Below are 12,071 nucleotides of genomic sequence, written 5' to 3' on the forward strand. Positions count from 1 at the left end.
TACAATTCCAGGGGTGCTTTTCTCCACTTTTTATTGAAAATAACTGGGAGGGTGATGCCTGGGGTTATCAGCACAACCTGCTTTCACGTGTGTACATCTATAATTCACTATATTAACATCCCTCAGCAGAGTGCAGCTCCTTAACCAGGCTGATGGCAAAAAGGGAATCTTTAAGAGCGAGTTCAGGGCTTGGGAATGCAGGTACCAAGACAGAAAATTGATTGGTTGTTTGAACCTTCACTTAAGAAAGACTTAATGGGATGAGGAGATTAATAAAGGGGGTCTCTGGGGCTGCTGGCATTGCTGGAGGGACCCCAGGGGTCAGGATAACAGGAAATGGATGGGGCGGGTCAGGTGCTTCCAGGATTTTTGTGGACATTCTTACGGAGATTTCGGTTCATTATTTGATTTTTAGTCAAGATGCAGCTTTTGTGCACTGATGTTTTCCTTTCTGGGGAGCATTGGGATGGGCATTGCCAGCGGGTCAGGGGTGACCCTGCCCTGTGCCCAGCCCTGGGGGCACCTCTGGGTGCTGTGCCCGGCCCTGGGGGCACCTCTGGGTGCTGTGCCCAGCCCTGGGGGCACCTCTGGGTGCTGTGCCCAGCCCTGGGGCACCTCTGGGTGCTGTGCCCAGCTCTGGCTCCTCAGCACAGCAGGGCCAGGAGCTCCTGGAGCTGAGCAAGGGCCTGGAGCAGCTCCAGCCCAGGAAAGGCTGAGGGAGCTGGGGCTGCTCAGCCTGGAGAGAGCCCAGGGAGAGGGGCTGAGCCCTGGGTGTCCCTGTGTGTCCCTGAGTGTCCCTGGCTATCCCTGTGTGTCCCAGTCTGTCCCAGTGTGTCCCAGTCTGTCCCTGGCTGTCCCAGTCTGTCCCTGTGTCCCTGTGTGTCCCTGTCTGTCTGTCCCAGTCTGTCCCAGTCTGTCCCTGTGTGTCCCAGTCTGTCCCAGTCTGTCCCTGTGTGTCCCTGTGTGTCCCTGTGTGTCCCTGTCTGTCTGTCCCAGTCTGTCCCTGTGTGTCCCAGTCTGTCCCTGTGTGTCCCTGTGTGTCCCTGTGTGTCCCTGTGTGTCCCAGTCTGTCCCTGTCTGTCCCAGTCTGTGTGTCCCAGTCTGTCCCAGTGTGTCCCAGTCTGTCCCAGTCTGTCCCTGTGTCCCAGTCTGTCCCAGTCTGTCCCTGTGTGTCCCTGTGTGTCCCAGTCTGTCCCAGTCTGTCCCAGTCTGTCCCAGTCTGTCCCTGTGTGTCCCAGTCTGTCCCAGTCTGTCCCAGTCTGTCCCAGTCTGTCCCTGTGTGTCTGTCCCAGTCTGTCCCAGTGTGTCCCAGTCTGTCCCAGTCTGTCCCAGTCTGTCCCTGTGTCCCTGTCTGTCTGTCCCTGTGTGCAGGAGGTCAGAGCAGCCCCAGAGCCCCGGGCAGGGGCTGAGCCCAGCAATTCCCTGCACAGGAGGCACAACTTCTGCCCTGGGCAGGGACTGAGCTGGAACAGAGCCCAGAGAGGGGCTGGAGGCTCCTCCCTGGGACATTCCCAAATATCCTCAATCCATGCCCTGGGCTCCGGGTGGCCCAGGGGTGGCACCGGTGCCCCCTGGGCTCCCTCCAGCCTCCCCCACCCTGGGGTGCCCATTCCAGGGGCACTAAAGGACAGAATGGGATTTAAACCCACTCGTCCCTCAGGGCTCCCTAAATCTGTGGCAAATCCTGGTTTTTCCATCTTGTCACGCGTCTTCTTACTGCTGTCCATGAGGTTCTGGGATTGTGCCGTTTTGGGATTCTGGTGTTCTGGGATTCCAGGATTTCAGGATTCTGGAATTGCAAGATTCTGGGATTCTTGGTTTATGAGATTCTAAGATTCCAGGATTCTGGGATTCCAAGATTCTAGGATTCCGGGATTCCAAGATTCTAGGATTCCGGGATTCTGGGATTCTATTATTCTGGGATTCCAGAATTCAGGAATTTCAGGATTCTGGGATTTCAGTATTCTGGGATTCCAGAATTCAGGGATTTCAGGATTCTGGGATTCCAGGATTCTGGGGTTCCATTATTCTCGGATTCTGGAATTCCAAGATTCCATGATTCTGAGATTCTGGAATCCAGGATTCTGTAATTAGGGATTCAGGGATTCTGGGATTCCAGGATTCCTGGATTCCATTATTCTGGGATTCAGGGATGTTTGGATTCTGGTATTCCAGGATTCAGGGATTTGGGGATTCCGGGATTCCAGATTCTGGGATTCCAGGAATCTGGGATTCCAGGATTCTTGAATTCTGGAATTCCGAGATACCAGGATTTTAGAATTCTGGGATTCTATGATTTGGAGAGTCCATGATTCTGGGATTCTGGAAGACAGAGATTCCATGATTCAGGGATTCTGAGATTCCATGATTCAGGGATTCCGGGATTCTGTAATTCTGGGATTCAGGGATTTTGGGATTCCATGATTCTGGGATTCAGGGATGCTGGGATTCCAGGCTGCAGCTGAGCAGAGCCCTGGGAATGGGGGTGACAGAGGCACCCGTGGCAGAGCTCAGCCAGGGCTCCCCGGGCATGGGGCACCTTCCATCCCCCGGCTGGGATTCCCATTGGAATTCTGGCCCTGGGATTCCAGAACTCGGGATCAATCCGGAAATCCATGGAGCCTGCTGAAATTTGGGAGCAATCCTGAAATCCATGTGCTGCCTGCTGAAATTTGGGAGCAATCCTGAAATCCATGTGCTGCCTGCTGAAATTTGGGAGCAATCCTGAAATCCATGGGCTGCCTGCTGAAATTCGGGAGCAATCCTGAAACCCATGGAGCCTGCTGAAATTCGGGAGCAATCCTGAAACCCATGGAACCGCTGAAATTCGGGAGCAATCCTGAAATCCATGGAACCGCTGAAATTCGGGAGCAATCCTGAAATCCATGGAACCGCTGAAATTCGGGAGCAATCCTGAAATCCACAGGCTGCCTGCTGAAATTCGGGAGCAATCCTGAAATCCATGGAACCGCTGAAATTCGGGAGCAGTGTCTGGATTACCCGAATGCTGCCGTGTCACCCCGGCCCTGGCTCGCTCTGGGGGTGTTCTTTTATTGGGGTGTTTATTTTAATGCTCCCCCCAGAGATTTGATTCCCTCCCTGCACCATTTAATTAACTCTGACCATTAATTAACAACCTTTAATGAGCTCTGACCATAAATTAACAACCAGGTGATGCTGCAATTCCGAACACAACTGGTTTCATGCTCTTCTTGTTCCTCCTAAAGCCCATTCCATGTAGCTGGATGTTGCTTTTTTACCAGCATGACTCAACGGATTTTATTTTGAAGGAAGGCTGCCTGAAAAAAAAAAAAATCAAATATTAATAATATCTGAATTTGAACATGTTCCTCAGCAGAAAAATCTAACCTCAACCTGCAGCTTCACCAGTGGCTTTTCGGGGGTTTTGTATAAATCCTGCCTTGTAAACAGACGGGACAAACAAAATGTAAAACTCATCTCCTTAAAGAACAACAAAAAAAAATTTTCCAGATGGGAGATCAAAGTCCTCATCTCAGACTTGGGAAATTTCCCTTCCTTGCTGGTATCAGTTTTATCTGCATGCAGATTTTCCAGCATTTGGGTTTTTTTCATCAAAGGCAATTGTCTTAAAGGAGCTGCAGGAGGATGCTCTTAAAGCTGAAGAAAATCCAAAATATTTTACTAAAAATAGGGGGAAAAATTTGGGTGGGTAAAAGGGAGAGGAAACTGATTGCTTTGATTTATAGAAAAATGAGATATTTCAAAATCCCAGCTTCACCTGCAAAATGAAACAAGCAGGAAAGAGTTGAGGCAACTGATTTGGAGCAACTCCTTTTGGGACTTCTCTGATTCCAAACTGGTCCTGTGGCCAAAAAAATAATAGAGTTTTATAGAGTTTTAGAGACTTTTAGAGAGTTTTAGAGAGTTTTATCGAGTTTTTTAGAGTCTGCATCCCCCAGGAACTGCAGGGACAAGGGGGGAATGGCTCCCACTGCCAGAGGGCAGGGATGGATGGGAGATTGGGAATTGGGAATTGTTCCCTGGCAGGGTGGGCAGGGCTGGGATGGAATTCCCACATTCCCCTGGATCCCTGGCAGTGCCCAAGGCCAGGTTGGACACTGGGGCTGGAGCAGCCTGGCACAGTGGGAGGTGTCCCTGCCATGGCAGGGGTGGCACTGGGTGGGATTTGGGGTCTCCGTGACAATTTTTGGCTAAAAGAGCAGTGAACACACAGCCCCAAAGAGTGAGGAGGAGTTTTCCCCTTGGAAATTTGAATCGGGTTTTCCCTCGCTTCTTCTCTGGTGTTAGGGCATGGGTTGGACTTCAGGGTCTCGTTCAACCGAATGATTCTGTGTGTAATTGCGTGTGTAGTTTTTCCTACGGGTATTAAAGGGATAAAGCAAAAAAGCTTCACAAGGGAAAAAAATAATAAAATAAAATAAAAAATAAAATAAAATAAAATAATATTAAAATAAAATAAAATAAAATAAAATAAAATAAAATAAAATAAAATAAAATAAAATAAAATAAGATAAAATAAAATAAAATAAAATAAAATAAAATAAAATAAAATAAAATAAAAATAAAGTAAAATAAAATAAAATAAAATAAAATAAGTTTAAAACAAAATAAAATAAAATAATAAAATAATATAAAGTAAAATGAAGTAATATAAAACAAAAATAAAACAAAAATAAAATAAAAAAAATAAAATAAAATAATAAAATAAAATAAAATTAAAAAAAAATAAAATAAAATAAAATAAAATAAAATACAATAAAATAAAATAAAATAAAACAAAATACAATGAAAGCCTCAGCTGTGGTGTTTGTGCTTGCAGACTCCCGGCAGGTGCAGCCCTCGCCGCCCTGGTCCTACGACCAGTCCTACCAGTACCTGGGCTCCATCGCCGCGCCCGCCGTGCACCCGGCCACGCCCATCTCACCTGGCCGGGCCGGCGGCATGAGCTCGCTCACGGCCGAGCTCTCCAGCCGCCTCTCAGGTGAGGACACCGCCCGGGCCCTGCGCGACAAAGGGACACTCCCCCGTGCCCGTTGATGGCCCTGTCCTCACCCCTGGGCTCTCCATGACGAAGGGACCTTCCCTGGTGACAAACTGGTGGCCCTGTCCTCACCCCTGCCACCCCCATACCAAGGGGACCTTCCCTGGTGGAAAACTGGTGGCCTTGTTCCCACTTCTGGGCTCTCCAGGACAAAGAGACACTTCCCTGGTGACAAACTGGTGGCTCTGTCCCTGCCCCTGCTGCCCTTATGCCAAGGGGATCTTCTCTGGTGACAAACTGGTGGTTTTGTCCCCAACCCTGGATTCTCCATGACAAAGGGACACTCCCCCGTGCCCATTGATGGCCCTGTCCCCGCCCCTGGGCTCTCCATGACGAAGGGACCTTCCCTGGTGACAAACTGGTGGCCCTGTCGTCACCCCTGCCACCCCCATACCAAGGGGACCTTCTCTGGTGACAAAATGGTGGCCCTGTCCCCAACCCTGGATTCTCCATGACAAAGGAACACTCCCCCGGTAACAAATTGGTGACCCTGTCCGCACCTCTGGATTCTCCACCCCAAGAGGATCTTCCCTGGTGGAAAACTGGTGGCCTTGTTCCCACCTCTGGACTTTCCAGGACAATGAGACACTTCCCCGGTGGCAAATTGTCATGTCCCTACCCCTGCTGCCCCCATACCAAGGGGAGCTTCTCTGGTGACAAATTGGTGACCCTGTCCCCAACCCTGGATTCTCCACCCAAGGGGACCTTCTCTGGTGACAAACTGGTGGCCCTGTCCCCATCCCTGGGCCTTCCATGCCCAAGGGACTCTTCCCTGGTGACAAACTGGTGGCCCAGGTGCTGCCCTGGCCCTCCGGGGCTCTCTGGGCAAAGCTCATTCCAACGTTTTGGGGGATTTGTGGGAAGAGCAGAGAAATAGAGAATTAGAATAATGAGCTGTAATTGAGAAACCAGTCACAGACTGGGCTGGGAAAGATCTCAGAGGTCATCGAGTCCCAGCTTGTCCCCAGCCCAGAGCACTCAGTGCCACCTCCAGCCCTTCCCTGGTCACCTCCACCCCCTCCCTGGGCCGCCCTTTCCAGGAGGGAATTCCCAGCCGGAATCCCAAACTGGTTTGGGGTGGGAGGAACCTCAAACCCATCCCATTCCCACCCCCACTTTCCACTACCCCAGGCTGCTCCTGGGGTTGGGAGCCCAACAGAGAATTGCCAAAAAAGAAGGAAAAGGAAGAAAAGCAGCACTTTGAAGGTGTAGGGAGAGATTAAAATGATTTAGATTGCCAAGAAATGGATGGCATTTCAAAATATTCCAAAATATTCCAGCTCTGTTTTCTTCCCTCTCTCTAAATCCAGAGCAGAGCACAGCAGGTTGTACCTGCAGGATGGTGAGGTTGGACATTTTAGATGTTGCACTGGGTTTTCTTGTTTTCCACGTCCATCAAATCATCCTGCAGAGCTTTAGAAGCCACCAGAAAAATGGGAGTGAAAGCCACCCCGATTCCAGACAGTTTAATTGTCCCTGACCTGCACATCTTGAACCAATCTGTGTGTGCAGCAGCAGGAATTTAAATATAAATAATATAAATGAGTGAGAGCCATATCATTCTGATTTGCATACAGCTTTTGCAAAAATCCCTCCTTTAACTCCACATCTTGCTCTCGTTTGAAGGCTCAGGGTTTCTTCTGAGATCAGAGGGAACCACTTGAACGTGCTCCAGCCTGCTCTGGTGTTGTCATGTAGAGCTTGCTTTGGAAGCCTCACAACAAATCTAAATTATTTCTTAGGTCTGGGTGATAAGTGCATTGTAGAGAGGACTGAAAACACAAGGAACTTCTTCAGAAATAGCTATTTCCTATTTTTTTTTAAAGTGATTTTTTTTAAAGTGAGAAAAAAAATTCTCATTCTTTATTTACACTGAATTATAAATCAAAATTTCAAAAATTTAGAATTCCCCTTTGTTTTCCATCAGGACCCCCAGGTCCTTCTCCACAGAGCTGCTTTTTCTGCTCATGACCACAGGGATTTTCCTTGGAACTGGCAGAGTTTCTCCATGCCTTGTGAAGGAACCTAGAAAGGTTTTGTTCCCACATCAGCATCCTTCTTTTCCTCTTCTAATTCCTTACATTAAACGTCATTCAGCATTCCTGGGAAAACACGTCACAACTTTTTCTGTCACTCACACTTGAAAAAAAATTTTCTCTTTGGCAGAACAAAGAGCAAATCTGAGGAGGATTTTAGGTCCTCCCAGATTAAGACCTGGTGTCTCCAAGGAAAAAACAATAATGTGGGATATATTTGAACTGTCTTGACGTTAAATGTCATTACTCTACTTGTTGCCAGGGCAGAACGAACTCTCCTCTGATTAACGACGTATCCAGGCAGCTTTAGGAAGTTTCTCAGGAATGAGGTGTGGAAGTAACATTTAAAATCTGGCAGATGCCTCCTTAGCCTTGCCTCCTCCAAAGCTCCTGCTGCTCCATCCCATTGTGTGTTTTCCCGTGTTACACCTAAAGGTGATGGGGTTTAGGGGAATGAAAATGTGTTCCCGTTAATTTTCCATTAAAAAAAAAAAAAATTGGATGGCAAATTCTGAAGGAAGCAAACAGCAAGTTCAGAGCTCTTCTAAGAAATTAGGAGGAGCTCCTCAAGGTGGGCTGATGTGCCCTGATGAGCTTTCAAAGCTCTGGAGTGCATCTGCTCCAAGAATCCCAGCTCAGTCTGCTTCAGCTTGGAATCTGGGGAGAGCCAAGAGCTTTGTTTTCCCTCCGCTCCTCCTCAGGGGTATTTCCTTCAGCACGCGACTCCTCTGCTGCAGATTCCAGCCTTGGCTGCCAGGAGAAGTTGTCTTTCTTCTGGAAAGATTTTTTTTTTCCATAATTATCGTTGTTCTCTTAACCAGGCAGAGTTGCCAGCTCTGGGGATGAGACCTTCCATTAACCTGAGTCATGAGGAGGATCCTTCCTAAAGAGGATGTGCTCCTCTTGTTTAATCCGGGCAGGGAAAGAGAGGATGGGACCAGAAGGAATTCCATGGATGTCAGACACAGCAGAGCAGGATTTGACTCCCCTGTGGAACATTTCAGAGTGAGGGGACATGGGCTGGGCCAGGGCAGGCTCAGCTGGGACAGCAGCAGCAATTTCCCCATGGAAAGGGTGCTCAGGCCCTGGCAGGGGCTGCCCAGGGAGCTTTGCAGTGCCCATCCCTGCAGGTGTCCCCTGGAGGTGGCACTGAGTGCTCTGGGCTGGGGACAAGGTGGGCATGGGGCCCAGCTGGGACTCCCTGGGCTGGGAGGGCTTTGCCAGCCTCAGGGATTCTGCAAGGAGCTGGAGAAGGGGCTGGAGCAACAGGAGGGATGGAAAGGAGCTCAGCCTGGAGAAAAGGAGGCTCAGATGGGACCTTCCCAGGGAACAGGGAGAGGAGGAGAGGGAACGGCCTCAGGCTGGGCCAGGGCAGGCTCAGCTGGGACAGCAGCAGCAATTTCCCCATGGAAAGGGTGCTCAGGCCTTGGAACTGCCCAGGGAGCTCTGGAGTGCCCATCCCTGCAGGAAAGGAAAGTCTGGATGTGGCACTGCAGGTGACAAGCTGGGCATGGAGCAAGCTGGGCCTCGATGACCTCGGAGGTTCCTCCCGACTTCATTAATTCTGTGAATCCCGTAACATTCCCCTGCCTCCCTCCCCTTCCCCCAGGAGCGTCGGACCTGACGGCGTTCAGCGACCCCCGGGTGGGGATCGACCGCTCCTTCCCGGCGCTGCCGTCCATCTCCGACCCTCGCATGCACTACCCGGGCGCCTTCACCTACACGCCCACGCCCGTCAGCTCCGGCATCGGCATCGGCATGTCGGCCATGTCCACGGCCACGCGCTACCACACGTACCTCCCGCCGCCCTACCCCGGCTCGTCCCAGGCTCAGGGCAGCCCCTTCCAGACCAGCTCCCCGTCCTACCACCTGTACTACGGCACCTCGGCCGGCTCCTACCAGTTCTCCATGATCTCCGGCGGCGACCGCTCGCCGCCGCGCATCCACCCGCCCTGCACCAACGCCTCCACGGGCTCCGCGCTGCTCAACCCCAACCTGCCCAACCAAAGCGACGTGGTGGAGGCCGAAGGCAGCCACAGCAACTCGCCCACCAACATGGCCAGCACGGCGAGGCTGGAGGAGGCCGTGTGGAGGCCCTACTGAGGAGGTCGGCAGGAGCTCCAGGGTCAGGACTAAAACGGACTTCCCATTTCCCGGCGCCCGGAGGGATTCTAGAAACTTCCCCGCCGGCCCTGCCGCGTTCGTCCGCGAGTTTCAGGAGCGAACCCTCCCGAAGTCGGCGCTCCCAGGGGTGGCGGCTCTCCTTGCCAGGCCATGGTGGAGCCGCGTCGCTCCGGCAAAGAATTCCCGGCAGGAGAACAAGCTTCTGGAAAGGAGGACGGCCCAGCTGGTGGTGCAGAGGTAGCGAGGGTGGGTAGAAGGGTATCCAGCCTGATTCCAGGCCTGTGGCTTCCCAACGTGCCTGGGCTTGAGGGTCTCCACAGCCCTAAAAGAGAGTTTTCGGTTCACTTCTATTTTGAAGACTTAAAACCTTAAGAAAAACAAAAAACCCAAAAAAACAAAACTAAATCTTAGCGAGTTTACTGCATCTTAGGGACATTTAAGTGTAAGGAAGTATAGGAAGATTCCCAGAGGGAAACTGTGAACGCTTCTGTTTTAGCAATGCTGTGAATGAGAGGTTTTATATGTTGGACTTTATTCTTTCTTTTCTTTGTTTTGTTTGTATATTCCAAAGAATATGGAATTTTTTTATTAATGGGGTTTTTTTTTGTTTTGTTTTGTTTTGTTTTGGGTTTAGGTTTTTTTGGTGGTTTTTTTGGTTTTGTTTTGTTTTGTTTTTTATTTTTTAGGATGCAGCTCATCCTGCTTTGCATCTAATTTGTTTTTTTTCTCTTGGCACCTTATACATTGCAAAAAAAAAAAAAAAAGATTTTGCTCTTTTTTTGTTTTAATCATGCTTGCTTCTTTCTTGCTTTGTCAACTGAAAGAATCAACCCCTTTTTCAATGAGTTAATTTAACTTTTTATCTCTTGGACTTTTTTTTTTTTTAATACAACGGCTACAGCCTTGGGTCATTTTCAACTACTGTATTTCTTTGATGAGTTCATTGATATTTATGCCTGATATTTAGACTTCTCTTATTTGTTGATACTATTATTATTTAAATATGCCTGTGTTTTAAAAAAATATCAGCAATTGCCTTTTTTTGGTAGCAGCCAAAGTAAAATTTCTCACGTTGAAAAAGGCTGGAATGACGATGGGCAAAAGTGACCTCTTAATTCCCTAAAAATATTGTTTACAATTATCTCGCTCTCATTTTACTCAGCTTAGAACCCCAAAGGGATTGAAGTGCCCAGTTCCTGCTGGAAGGCACCAAAATCCCTGGGAATTTCTGTACCTTTCCAAGTGGTGGAGTCATCGCTCCCTCCTCCTGCTTTGTCACCAGTGGTGGCCCTCAGGATCAGGAATCAGGATGTAGAAACTTCCTAAGGCAAATTCAATATTCCCTAATTAAATACCTCCCACTGGAGAGACAGGACCCGGGGAATGGCTCCCCACTGCCAGAGGGCAGGGCTGGATGGAAATTGGGAAGGAATTGTCCCCTAGGAGGGTGGGGAGGCCCTTCCCAAAGCATCTGTGGCTGCCCCTGGATCCCTGGAAGTGTCCAAGGCCAGGCCGGAGCAGTCTGGGACAATGGAAGGTGTCCCTGCCCATGGCAATTTTGGTAGATGATCTTTAAGATCCAACCCAAACCGTTCCCTGGTTCTGTGATTCCCACGGCAAGGGGGAAGTCCTGGCTCTGATGGAATCTGGGTGAGATTTGCTCCCAGGATTTCACATCCCAGTCTGCTGGCAAACACATCCCTTCCCGGACAGGGCTGGTCTGGAAAGCTCCATAAAAGCCAGGGCCTGGACAACCATTCCATTGGCATCTTCTGGGAGAAGAGGAAGGCTGTTTAAAGTTGGTGTGGCCAATGTCGTGCCCTGTAGTAAATCTGCAAGGGTTTTACTACGAGCAGGTTCAGCACGGAGCTGTCACCGCTGCCCATCGTCCCAGCACAAACGTACCAGATGTCACTGTAACGTTTTTGGCACTATTTTATTGAGGGTTTGCTCTGAACGCAGCTCTTGTACTACTCCTCAACTCCAAACTGCTGATGTTGACACGTGTGAGTCCCAAATGAGCTGATTATTATTTAATGTACCTCTCAAGCCAGAGAAACAATTGCAGGTCAACTCGGAGAGTATTTGAAAGCAGGACTTCAGATCAGTGTTTGATGTTAAAAAAAAATAAAAAAGTTAAAAGGATTCAAATTAAAAAGATCCTTGGCTGCAGGCAGCAAAACAGCTGGACTTATTTAAAACCATTTGTTTTTCAAGTTTTCTCTTTTTATATATATATATATATATATATATATATGATTATGCTTCTTTGTTTGAGTTGGATGCAGTAGCACTTTGGTATTGAAAAGAATCGATGAATTTCCATTGTCAATAAGGTTGTTTTTGTGCAGAAAATAGGGAGTGTTTCAAGAGATCTCAGCAAAAGCCCAGAATGTTTCTGTTAAAACACATGGCCTTGTGCTTTTCATTTAATGGAATATCCTTTATATTTCCAGAGTTTGCTCTGAAAAAAAAAAAAAAAAAGAAGACAGAAAACATCCAAATTCTATCAGAAATATATTTTGAAAGTCTGGAGACCCTGCTGAATACAGAAATACAGAAACCCCCCTGGTTGTAGCATTTCCACAGTTGGACTCTCACCTCTTCAGCACCCTAAAAATGTCCCACATCACTGAGCAGTAGCTCTGCTGCAGAATCCATTTGGCACGTTCTGTGCAACTCAAACCCTAATTGATTACAGCTCTCTCAATTAAAATCTTAATTGATTACAGCTCTCACATCTGCCTTGTGACTGGACCACCAAAGTGCACAGAGCTGGGAGTGGAAACACAGCAGGGAGGGAGAGGAGGGGAGCTTGGAGCAGCCAGGAAGGGCCAGGTGACCTGGAGAGGGAATTTTAACAAAAG

The 12,071-nt window shown here is 48.8% G+C and overlaps 1 protein-coding gene across 1 annotated transcript; it reads left to right on the plus strand.

Moving 5' to 3' along the window:
• The first annotated feature begins 4,293 nt into the window (after positions 1–4,293).
• Positions 4,294–9,183, plus strand: LOC144248909 (runt-related transcription factor 1-like). The gene is made up of 3 exons (XM_077790897.1): positions 4,294–4,297; positions 4,823–4,984; positions 8,690–9,183. Exons 1-3 carry the CDS (start codon positions 4,294–4,296, stop codon positions 9,181–9,183), a joined length of 660 nt encoding a protein of 219 aa, XP_077647023.1.
• The last annotated feature ends 2,888 nt before the right edge of the window (positions 9,184–12,071 follow it).

The sequence above is a fragment of the Lonchura striata genome, chromosome 2 (assembly GCF_046129695.1).
Source record: "Lonchura striata isolate bLonStr1 chromosome 2, bLonStr1.mat, whole genome shotgun sequence".
Classification (NCBI taxonomy): domain Eukaryota; kingdom Metazoa; phylum Chordata; class Aves; order Passeriformes; family Estrildidae; genus Lonchura; species Lonchura striata.